Consider the following 11,280-nt stretch of genomic DNA (forward strand, 5'->3'; position numbering starts at 1 on the left):
TGCTACAGTCCTGCAAAAGAAGAGAACATAATTCATGATGGCCAGCGTCCATATTCCTGCGATTTGTGTAACAAGTCATTCATCGATCAGCATAACCTGAAGACCCATCAGCGTACGCACAGTGGTGAAAGGCTATATTCCTGTGATGTAACAAATCATTCAGTTTTCAGGGTAATCTGAAAAAAAAAACATCTGCTCATCCACAGTGGATCATGTTAAAACCTCTATATAATATTAAAGAATAACTACAGAATAAACTTTATGTACTATAATCAATAAACTGAATGTTTATTTAAATTGTCATTCATCAAAACCTAAAGCAGATAAAATATTTTCAGACACACTGTGACCAAGAGAGGACTTTCATCATCTGAGCTTGAACTGTCATTCAGTTCAAGAGGAGGTTCACCATCATCAGTCTCTTTGTCATTCCCATAGAAACTCTTGCAGTCATCTCTTAACTCTACTGCAGCAGTGTTACATGAAGGATTTGGGTCACTAAAGTTGCCAATTATTTCGTATGTTTTAGACACTTCAATTTCCTTTTTAAGAATTAATTCTTTTAGATCGGTAGATGTGTTATGTTCAGATATTTGTCCAACTTCTGTAACAGCAAACTGTGAAGATCTACCCACTATTTTCAAACCGCTGTCAGCATGTGAAATCTGTCTGTTAGTTGGATCTAGAATTACATATTCAGAATGACGCCATGCAGTTACAGTGATCTCTTCTGTTTTGTTGATTCTGTCCATCATCTGAAGGCAGAGTGAAAGTAGGTTATCACTTGAGGTTGCATGCATTTTCACACAGTAACCAGGATTGGACACTTTACGTGGGGAATCATTCAATTTATCAACTGATTCTGCTTGAAGCTGAATTAGACGGAGACATGCAGTTGGATCACTACTAGCAACTGCACTCACCCTGATAATTTCTTCATCTGATAATCGTTGAGATCGTGGTTGCTCAACATTTTCCAGTGATAATCTAGCAATTTTTTTGTTAGAGATAATTGTCAAAGTAGCACCTCCCTGAACATCATGCAACATCTTCCTTGTGTCTCCTTGGACATTAGTTGATTTAACAGGTGACTCAGAATCAGTCTCTGGTGCAGACTCCTCAGGTTTCGTTTCAGCGTCCTCAACGATTTCCAACATTTCAACAGAATGGAGGCCAAACTCTACCATTGTTTCTGTGCTTCTGCTGGGGTAGACCACATGCTTAATGGGTTCCAAAGAAGATACTACTAACTAACTAACTAGATGGCTTACCGAACCCGAAGGTTCATCACCGAATTAACCAAAGCCCTCCACCGGACCCTGTCCTGGGCCAACAAAATCCAGTCTCCTTCAATTCCTATCTCCCATAGATCCCGCCTGAGATTATCCTCCCATCTACATCTAGGTCTCCCCAGCGTTCTCTTCCCTTCAAGTTTCCCAACCAGTACCCGGTGCACACCTCTTGTCCCATCCATGCGCGCTACATGCCCGGCCCATCTCAATCTTCTCGACTTAATCACCCTGACAATACTGGGGGAGGAGTACAGATTTTTAAGCTCGTCATTGTGCAGTTTTCTCCACGCCCCATCGTCTTCCCTCTTAGGCCCAAATATCCTCCTCAACACCCGATTCTCAAACACCTGCAATCTGTGTTCCTCCCTCTGAGTGAGAGACCATGTTTCGCACCCATACAAAACAACAGGCAAGATTATTGTTTTGTATACTTTAATTTTCAGGTTCTTAGAAATCAGACGGGAAGACAAAATATTTTGAACTGAGAAGTAGCAAGCATTTCCGGAATTTAGTCTCCTCCTAACTTCCTCATGAGTGTAATTTTAATTTGTTATTGTTGTTTCCAGATATTTGAACTTTGTAACCCTTTCAAAGGATTTATTAGCCACCCTAAGATAATTTTGCCCGCCTGTCTTCTGATGATGAGATACTAACATGTACTTAGTTTTTTCTGAATTTACTTCTAGCCCCACCTGTCTACTAGCCTCTAGTAAAACTTCTGCGTTCCTCTTTATTGTATTCATATTGTTCCCCAATAAATTAACATCATCAGCGAATGCCAATAGCTGATGTGTCCCATTCAATTGCAAACCCTCCTGCCTATCTTGGACCTTCCTGATGGCGTATTCTAGTTAAAGAGCAAGGGAGACAAAGCATCTCCTTGTTTTAGACCGTTCTTGATGAGGAATGTCTCAGATACATATTTACCTACTCGAATTTTGCTACAGGTTTCATTTAAGCACATTTTTATTAGACCCACTAGCTTCTTTGGTATACCAAATTCAATAAGAATATTATATAGCACTTCTCTCTTCACAGAGTCATAGGCTTTTTTGAAATCTATAAATAACTGATGTACGGTCCCACCGAACTCCCATTTTTTCTCTAGTATCTGACGAATGCAAAAGATCTGATCAATCGTTGATCTGTTTCGTCTGAACCCACACTGATGATCCCCAATAATTTCATTCGCATATGGGGTTAATCTTGCCAAAAGAATGTTGGATAGAATTTTGTAGGAGGTTGATAGCAGCGATATTCCTCGGTAATTACCACACTCAGTCTTGTCCCCCTTCTTATGAATAGGAATAATTATGGATTCCTTCCATTGTTGTGGCATCTCTTCCTTATCCCAAATTAACTGAATAAGCTTATGGATCCTCATATGCAACCCTTTGCCACCTGCTTTAATTAATTCGGCCGGAATCTGATCAATTCCTGGAGATTTATAACTTTTCAACTTCCCAATGGCTAGTTCCACTTCATCTAAGCTAGGTTCTGGCACCAACAGTTCAGCTGTATGCATTTTAATCTGTCTAATATCACCAGTCTCATGAACATTTAAGAGCTCGCTAAAGAAATTTTTCCACCTATTCACAATTTTTATTGGATCTGCAAGCAAATTGCCACTATCATCCTTTACCAAATTGGTCTGGGGTTGATATCCTTTCTTAAAGTTATTAATGCCTCTGTACAGGTCTCTGATGTTTTTTTCCTTATTATTTGTCTCAAGTTCAGCAATTTTGCCCTTCAGGTATTCCCTTTTCTTAGTCCTAAAGGTTCTACTAGCCTCACGTCTCACGTTACATAGATTATCCGCATTTGTTTTGTTTGGGTTCTGCAACCATTGAAATTTTGTTTGCTTCCTTTGGGTTATTTCTTGTAAATTCGAAACATGTCGTAAAAAAGCGCTAAATAATGTAAAATCGTATTTACGATAAAAAGCGCCAAAATATAATATTTTATACTACGAGGGTCGCTCATTAAGTAATGCCCCACATTTTTTTCCTCAGAACATATTTATTCAAGATGGCTCAAATTTAGTGACAATATAAATCAATGTTTCCTTTACACATACTATTTTTCCACATAGTCCCCATCAACTTGTACGGTTTTACGCCAGTGTGGAACAAGTGCATGCATGCCTTGCCGGTACCAGCTCTTGTCCTGTGCACGTAGCCATGTCCTCACTGCTTGAATAACGCTCTCGTCATCTTCAAACCTTGTTCCGCGGATAGCATCTTTAAGTGGCCCAAAGAGATGGAGTCGGAGGGTGGATGGGGCAGCACCGTTCAACCAAATTTGGTGATTTCTTCCCGGGTTCTCGGACTTGTGTGAGGGCGTGCATTGTCATGCAGGAGCAAAATTTCTGCTGGATGCTTTTGAGGCCGAACTCGTCGGAAACGCTTCTTGAGGGTTTCCAGGGTCATAATGTACGCGTCTGAATTGATGGTCGCACCTCTTGGCATCACATCCACAAGAATGACCCCATCACTGTCCCAAAAGACAGTCATCATGACTTTTCCGGCGGAGGGAGTTGACTTGAATTTCTTCTTTCTCGGTGATAGAGGATGATGCCACTCCATTGACTGCCTTTTTGTCTCCGGCTCAAAGTGGTGTATCCAGGTTTCGTCACCTGTAATGATCCGGGACAGAAAGATCTCTCCCTCAGCATCAAAACGCTCCAACAATTCAGAAGAAATCGTTTTCCTTTGAATCCTGTGGTCTGCTGTGAGACTTCATGGAACCCATCTTGCGCACACCTTCGAATATGCAAGAGCCCGGATAATTGCAATTACACTTCCATTGCTGACTGAAAGCTGTTGGGCCAATTGTCGAGTTGTGATGCGCCGATCCTCACGAATAATGGCATCCGCGCGGTTCAACATGTCTGGAGTGGTGGCTGTGGCAGGACGCCCAGAGCGCGGCAGATCACGGAGCTCGGTTTCTTCACTTCCTGAAGCTTTAACTCTCTTAGCCCAGCGACCAACGTTGCTCCTATCGACTGCACAGCTTCCATACACAGCACACAAACGTTTATGAATGTTCACCACCGTTTCTTTTTCAGCAACAAAGAATTCAATTACAGCTCGTTGTTTGTAACGAGAGTCGTTCACAGACGCCATTTTAACAGTTCACTACAGCTCCGCTATCGGTTGGAATCATTTGAAACTCCGTACACGAACGCGGGAAACATCAAATCTCAAGCATGTAAAAGTGCACTTTTCTATCTTCATTATTGGCTGAGAAAAAAAATGTGGGGCATTACTTAATGAGCTACCCTCGTACATAATGTTTTAATATTATATAATTTTAACAACATCATTTAATTACAACGTTTGTGTATAGACTGTGAAAATAAATATATACTTGTGTTCACTGTTTCCACACTACACGGCAATAATCGGTGTCAAAATCATTCAGATATTTGCACCCATAACACTAAGGACTCTTCCACAAACACTTATGTATGTCCATTAATAATTCTGGAGAGGAACTTCAAAGGTTCGTGTTCGAGTTGAACATTTCATGTGCATGGCACAACTTTAAAATTTCAGTACAGAAAAGTAAGATATGGGTTTTACAGGAATTACCCCACACGACCTGAAACAGTTACTGACAGGACTAAATTACTAGCTTCATACTTACAAGGACACTGAAGACAAAATCAAGGAAGAAATGCTAACAAAGTTTTGTAATGAAATGTCTGTCTTGGTGTTACAGTACAGAAGTGAAGCGAGGGCATTAAGGAAGGTAGAATATTCAAAAAGAGAATCCAAAGAAATTAAGATTAAAGGAAGCACAATTCACATATCTTATCAACTACTTACCCATTCATTAACTTTGAAATACTAGTCAGCCAAGAGGTAGAAGATCGCTGACATGGAGCGAGGCAACTGACTACGAGCATCTCCCAACACGGGAAAAGACGGGCTCGTCCCATCGATATATGCCATCACTTTTTCCACCAGATGTGCTGAAAGCAACACAAATTCATCAGTTCTGTACGTGCTCGCAGTAGCCGATATAGATGGGGCAGAAGCAGGTACGTCAACATTGTGGAGCCCCTTGCATGTGGTCGCTGTTACGACTAACAGCTGTTACCGGTACCGAAGTGTCAGAATGGAATACCATGCACGGTGGGCTAGCCAGCTCTTGGCAGATGTGGGCACAGAATTCTGCAGATGCTGCGATATTGTATGGCGAACAGACGGTATCCCGATCCGAGACACTTTGAGTGTCGCCGTGGGTTCGGGACCATTTGTGAAATATGTAAAGACGCAGCAGGGGGCTGCGCACGCTGATCGTTCTCAGATGGTGAAGACGGCCGGAGGCAAACTGGAGTTCCGTTTACAGTTTGCCTTAAAATCCTTCGAATATGGCCTTACAGTACGACCCAACATGAAGATGTTCCTTCTGCATTTCACGAAGTCAACCACGTCATTGAAGTGGCTATCACAGACAGCAGATATTGTCCTACAAAATTGCTTTTCTTTTTAAAAATCAGAGTAATAGTAAATATATCACCTGGATTATAATGAGGAGGTATCAGAGAGGCAATCCTTTTCAGCAGACATTCAACATCAGCTGTGATGCTAGTGACACGGTAGGAATCAAATTCTGGCAGTTCATCAGGCAGGTAGAACTGATATAACTGCATGCCCCGCACCCAAGTCAAGGGGACTTGAGGGACTCCGTGGTCCTGAAGGTAGCGCGCCTGTTGGGAGAAGAATGCCTTAGGACCTCAGTTTTGAAAAAAACATTTATGATGAAGTTAAGTATGATACAGCTTGTATTTTTGATTCCCTAAACGTCTGTGATAATAATGGATTCTTTATAAGAACGTTACTTCCGACAGTCATGTTTCACATTTACTGCGTATGCTGTTTTTTTTTGTCTTACTTATGTCTTTCGTTTGCTGGTCTAGTCTTTGAGAGTACAAACTTTTTCATGATTCAAACACAGTTCTAATATCTGTCGTATCCTAATTACGTTAGGTTAGTAGGTACCTTTCCCTGGTGACTTTATAAACAAGTGACTATCAGAGTTCTTTCTTCACTCATGCAAGTGGCTGTTCTACGCAATGGACTGTTCCTTGTTCTGTACTGTGCAGGGAGCTGCAAGTGCACTGTAGGTTCAGTGTCCTGACACCTAAAATCACATGATGAATCTACTCTGAACATAATTCTGGACGATGCAAATAAACAAAAATGAATAAACTATACAGTGAACAATCCAGTCAACTAAAGAGACACGTGACTAAAACACGGCCTTGATGAGCTGATAAACAGAACCAACAAAATTATCGCAAGTAGTTGAATCTGTTAGAGAAAACATTTTACCTTGGTTTTCTTATTCGGATGTGCATACAAGCAAAAGAACACCTGTTCCAGGCCTTGACTTTGTCTGTCCCTAACAGAAGCTAACTTCTCATCTCTCAGCCTTGGAATTACCACATCCAACGTGTGTAAGAGGAGTGCCCCTTCACTGCCGCAGCACCAAGACCTCCTGCACGACAAGAAGGAAGTTACACGCAGCAGAAGTCCATTACAACAAAGAATGGTAAAAACTGCTCCGGGACTAAAACAACAAATGCTTTATTTTATTTCAAGTAAAATTTTACTCTCTACGCCACCCGTGTAAATGTATTACGCTCAACCGCATTCACATCGCTGCTCTTTTCCCCGATCAGTGTTACGGATTGCATTACATTGATCAAATTTATAAGGAAACAAACAAGGATTCAAGGAAACATAATGAAAAGATCAGTTCTGGAATTTGTTCATTTCAAGATTTTATCAATCTCCACCACTGACACAGCAGTTCAGGAATTACCACTGGGTCTCGCTTAGGGCCGACATCTTACCTCCCAAGAAAGTCATGGGCAGTAAAGAGAACCGAGATGTGGCCCGGCAAATCCTCACTTTCATGAATCTCCTGCTCCTCGTCCGAGCCGGAAGACGACTTCCCTCCCTCCTCCTTCCTCCTGTCACAAGAAAACGCTTGTCACGTGTCAGCAGCAGACAGTAAAACCACAGTTTACACAGTCAGTTGGTTTCATGCAAAATAAGTACAGAAACATAATGAGAAGTGACAGACCATTTGTCAACTTCTTCTGTTTAGATTGTTTCTAAAGGCTTTTGATGTTTAAAGAAAACTTTTCTTCAAGGGGCTGAATAATACGACTTGCTTCAGGTGGTAATTAAAAACAGTTATGAAATTCTCACTGCTCTTAGGGAAAGATAGCGAGCGTGATTGTTACATAACTTCCATAGGTTTTATGCCGAGCCAGACAATAATAAGTTCTGAAACACAGGGCAGCATTCCAACTGGAATATTCATGAGTGATTGAGGCTCCAGCAAATGCAATATGTAACATATCAGTATGGAACCTTTGTCCAAGAAATTTAGATGCTAAAGTTCAAAATTTATTACATAAAGAAAGACGCTCCGTGCAATACTCACTGTTGCAGGATCTGTTGGAGCAGAATCCACGGACAGATAGATTCTACTGGCATCTCCACAGCTGTTTCTGGGGCATCCAGTTGGTGACACACTATGTGGGTCAAATTTTGGACCAGGCGGGCCAATCTGCCATTTGGAATATTATCGACTGCAACACCACATGGTATGCGTGAGGAAGAAAAGCACTTCATACAACATTTTGGTTGGAAAATCTGAAGGAAAGAGATCACTCACAAGACCTAGGCATAGAAGGGAGGATAATTTCAAAGTAAAACTGAAGGAAACAGAGTGGGTTCATCTGGCTCAGGACTGGGACCAGTGGCAGCCTCTTTTAAACACTGAAATAATCCTTAGGGTCCCATAAAGATCGGAAATTGACGAGCCGAGAGACTGATAACCGCGTATAAATGATCTTTATTTGAAGACCAGCCAAGTGCCAGAAGAGATATGAAGCCAAGGGTATGATAACGCGCTGCTTGGTCAGGGCCATCTCATACCTCGTACACAACACTTACTGTGCACACCTTGCACAAGCAATTAATGACACCTTCCACAAAATTAAATATAAAAACATAATCAGTGCTATGAAATTAATTTCTAAAACAACTAATCACATACGACATAAACACAAAGCGTGCGTCATCTTTCTTCCCATGCAGGTGCACTCTGTCGGAAGAGTTTTGTAAGGAAGCTCAGATAAGATGAGTCTCGTATATTTATGTACAAGAAATGCCACCTACGAGCAGACAGCACTTCAAACCCACAATGCCACTGTGTTACGCTCTTTTTCAATCAACACTTACCAACTGACGGACCAGCCTTCTTCACACAGGATTCCAGACCAGAAAGGAGTTTCTAAACAGTGGAAGCCCACTTGCTCTGTTCCTTGTCTTCAGAATTTAAGTATTTGTGTAGTGCTTCATTACAGCACTCCTCTCCGCAGTAGAAACAGTCCTATGGAACAGCACACACACACACCAGTGCCATATTTACTCAGACGGAAGATGGCCGGTTTCCACATTGTCCAAATTACAAACTGAAAAGCTATCTTGAATTGAAGTGTGAAGTACACACCTGTGTTTTCTGAACATTTTAAGCTCTTATCAATTTAGCACTGCCACTGTAACGATAAGCGGGCGCCATATTCTTCAAACGTCGTGACCTGGCACATTTCCCCATTAATTTTCACGCGGCAGCTTTCCCTTCGTTGACGATATTCCTGCTACGGCACGGTCCTCCCCTAACAGAAGTGTTTACCAAGGAAGAAGGCCGAATAAGATGCAGATTTCATCAGCATGAAGTGCGTCTTTTGACTCGCAGCATTCCAAACTCTTTTGCCCACTTGCATTCTCTTTATACATATTTTTCTATGTAAGCCCACACACCAAGATATGGGGAAACCACTAATGCTTATAGTTGGCTTCAGGCAGGACCAGAAAAAATATTCACTAAATCAGGTCTTCACCACATAGGCCTATTACAAGAAGACTGAAGTGAGAAAAAAAATTGTTCTATAGGAACAAATACTGTAATCGAAATACAAGGTCAGCTGTTCCACCTGAAGTCTGAGTGGATCCTCAACCAATCTCCAAGTAAGAAAAGTCTAAATTAAGAGCACAGGTACAAGTACCTGGTACCTCCTGAGTTGCCACAGACCATCCATTAACATAGCAAGCTGAGTAGCCCGATCAGGACAAGCGGCGTTACAGCTTAAAGCTGATGGAAGCTGCATTTGTTGCGAGTAGTGAAAAGTTTCCTGATGAATTTTTACCAGTTCTTCATAATTCTGTACATCATAGAGATGTTGAACTTCATACAGCCTCTGGTTTCTGAAAAAACATATACACAAATAAATACAAGGTGATTCTTCAATACATGCAATAAATATAAGAATCGTTTTCTACTCACGAAATTAATCAAAAAAGTTCTAATAAACATTCTGTCACACTGCACTGTTAGCAAGAATTAGTTAATGAAATTAAAACAAGTAATGCTGTGCTCTAGGAGCGCATTTATTTAACACATTTAATGTTTACTAACAGTTGCTTAAGATGCTGGTTTGTTACGGCTACCTGACGCAGCTGATCGCCCAACAAGGCTTAACTGAATTCAGTCACCACAAGAACAACAGCCCACACATCAGATGTGACATGTTCATGTATATTTACCTTGTCAGAGCTGCGAGCAATTTCTCTGCCTCTTCCTTGTTGATATGATCGTGGTGCTTGCAGTTTGGTAGAAAAACTGTTCCCGTGTTGTCACATCTGTCATTAAGTTACCCCAAAATCTGTAAGACATGACACAATAATATTAAAACTAGCAGTGTGAAGGGACATTATTGTTTTTTACTTATATCTATGGAACACTTAGTGTTGATGATTGAATTGAAACACTTCACTTCTATAAGCATAACTGCGACTATTCAAGCAAATGGCTTGCAGTATCAACAAACACGGGAAGTAGGCGTCAGACCTCGGCATTCAACAAAGATTTCCTTGTGGGAAGTGGCTTGTTTGTGCAACGCTTCACCTACATAAGGTACGGCAGTCAGTCCTGCATCAGGCACCGATTGCAACAGCCATGCTTGTGGGAAACATTCGGAAGATTAACCCAGTCAGCTGTTATCTGTAGAAGACAGAAGAGTGGTGCACAATTACATCTAGGTAAAGTACAGGCATACAGCCACCAGCGCAGTGCGACGCAATATTATTACATACCGCTCTTCGACACAGAACATCTAGGACAGCACAAAGAGCCATTCCCCTGGAGACCCTCCAGAACAGTCCGCGTCCACTGGTACCTGTCCGATGCACTGGCGTACATGAAACACAAACACAGATTATAAGTCAAACACACCCAACCGACGATCGCCAAGAAAGCCAACTTAGATCGATAAAATGTAAAGAAAATAACACCCTCCCACGATATTTTAACAGTATCGCCCTTTCTGAAGTTAAAAGGGGAGGCTCTTAGTGTCATTACACCCATTGGCGATCCCATCTTATGTACACTGGATGTAAATGAACAATGATAAGGAGATATAAAGAATCAAACATGGGCACACATTTACAAGTTCAAAACCACGACAACGAAGACTCAACCAATATCTCAACCTCTCACAAGAAATAAATAAAACACTCTCAAAAAATAAACTGAAAGCTGACAAATAATCCACGTGAGAAATACATTGCCCAAAGTATATAAAAATGAAGATAATACTTGGAATAAATAGCTTTGACTGTAATACTTTACATATGCCTAACGTAGCAATTTACAGCTGTGAATCACAAGCAGATATTGTAGAATTTGAGGTTTTCACAGCAGCTAGTACGGAGATTCGTCTTCTGGGTTGTTGCGCCGCGTAGTATGGTAGGTATTTGTATTGATATTGTTTATATTGTCTAGAAAACATGAATTTTGTACATAGTCACCACCAAAATATACACAACACATTTTTTAAAGTAACTATATACACATATTTAATAACCAATAAGAATTATGGCAATGAAAACAGTTTTTTTTT

General features: G+C 41.0%; 1 protein-coding gene and 1 long non-coding RNA gene across 4 annotated transcripts; one reads left to right on the plus strand and one right to left on the minus strand.

Moving 5' to 3' along the window:
- The first annotated feature begins 9 nt into the window (after positions 1-9).
- On the plus strand, positions 10-8,339 carry LOC147870921 (uncharacterized). Of its 3 annotated transcripts, none has more exons than XR_015533035.1 (4): positions 10-171; positions 5,016-5,337; positions 6,712-6,854; positions 7,766-8,339. It is a non-coding gene; the product is annotated as an uncharacterized LOC147870921 (long non-coding RNA). The 3 variants fall into 3 exon arrangements; XR_015533036.1 differs by having other exon boundaries at positions 10-124; XR_015533037.1 differs by lacking the exon at positions 5,016-5,337 and having other exon boundaries at positions 10-124.
- Positions 3,083-7,948, minus strand: LOC147870922 (calcineurin-binding protein cabin-1-like). The gene is made up of 6 exons (XM_087341688.1): positions 7,758-7,948; positions 7,159-7,278; positions 6,635-6,800; positions 5,820-6,009; positions 5,123-5,268; positions 3,083-4,534 (listed from the first exon to the last, which is right to left on the minus strand). Exons 1-5 carry the CDS (start codon positions 7,946-7,948, stop codon positions 5,144-5,146), a joined length of 792 nt encoding a protein of 263 aa, XP_087197814.1. The 3' UTR covers positions 3,083-4,534; positions 5,123-5,143.
- Positions 8,340-11,280: the final 2,941 nt, after the last annotated feature.

Source organism: Zootermopsis nevadensis, unplaced genomic scaffold, assembly GCF_977971745.1.
Source record: "Zootermopsis nevadensis isolate Lab colony 2312 unplaced genomic scaffold, Znev_1.0 Znev_ptg000083l, whole genome shotgun sequence".
NCBI classification, from domain to species: Eukaryota; Metazoa; Arthropoda; class Insecta; order Blattodea; family Termopsidae; genus Zootermopsis; species Zootermopsis nevadensis.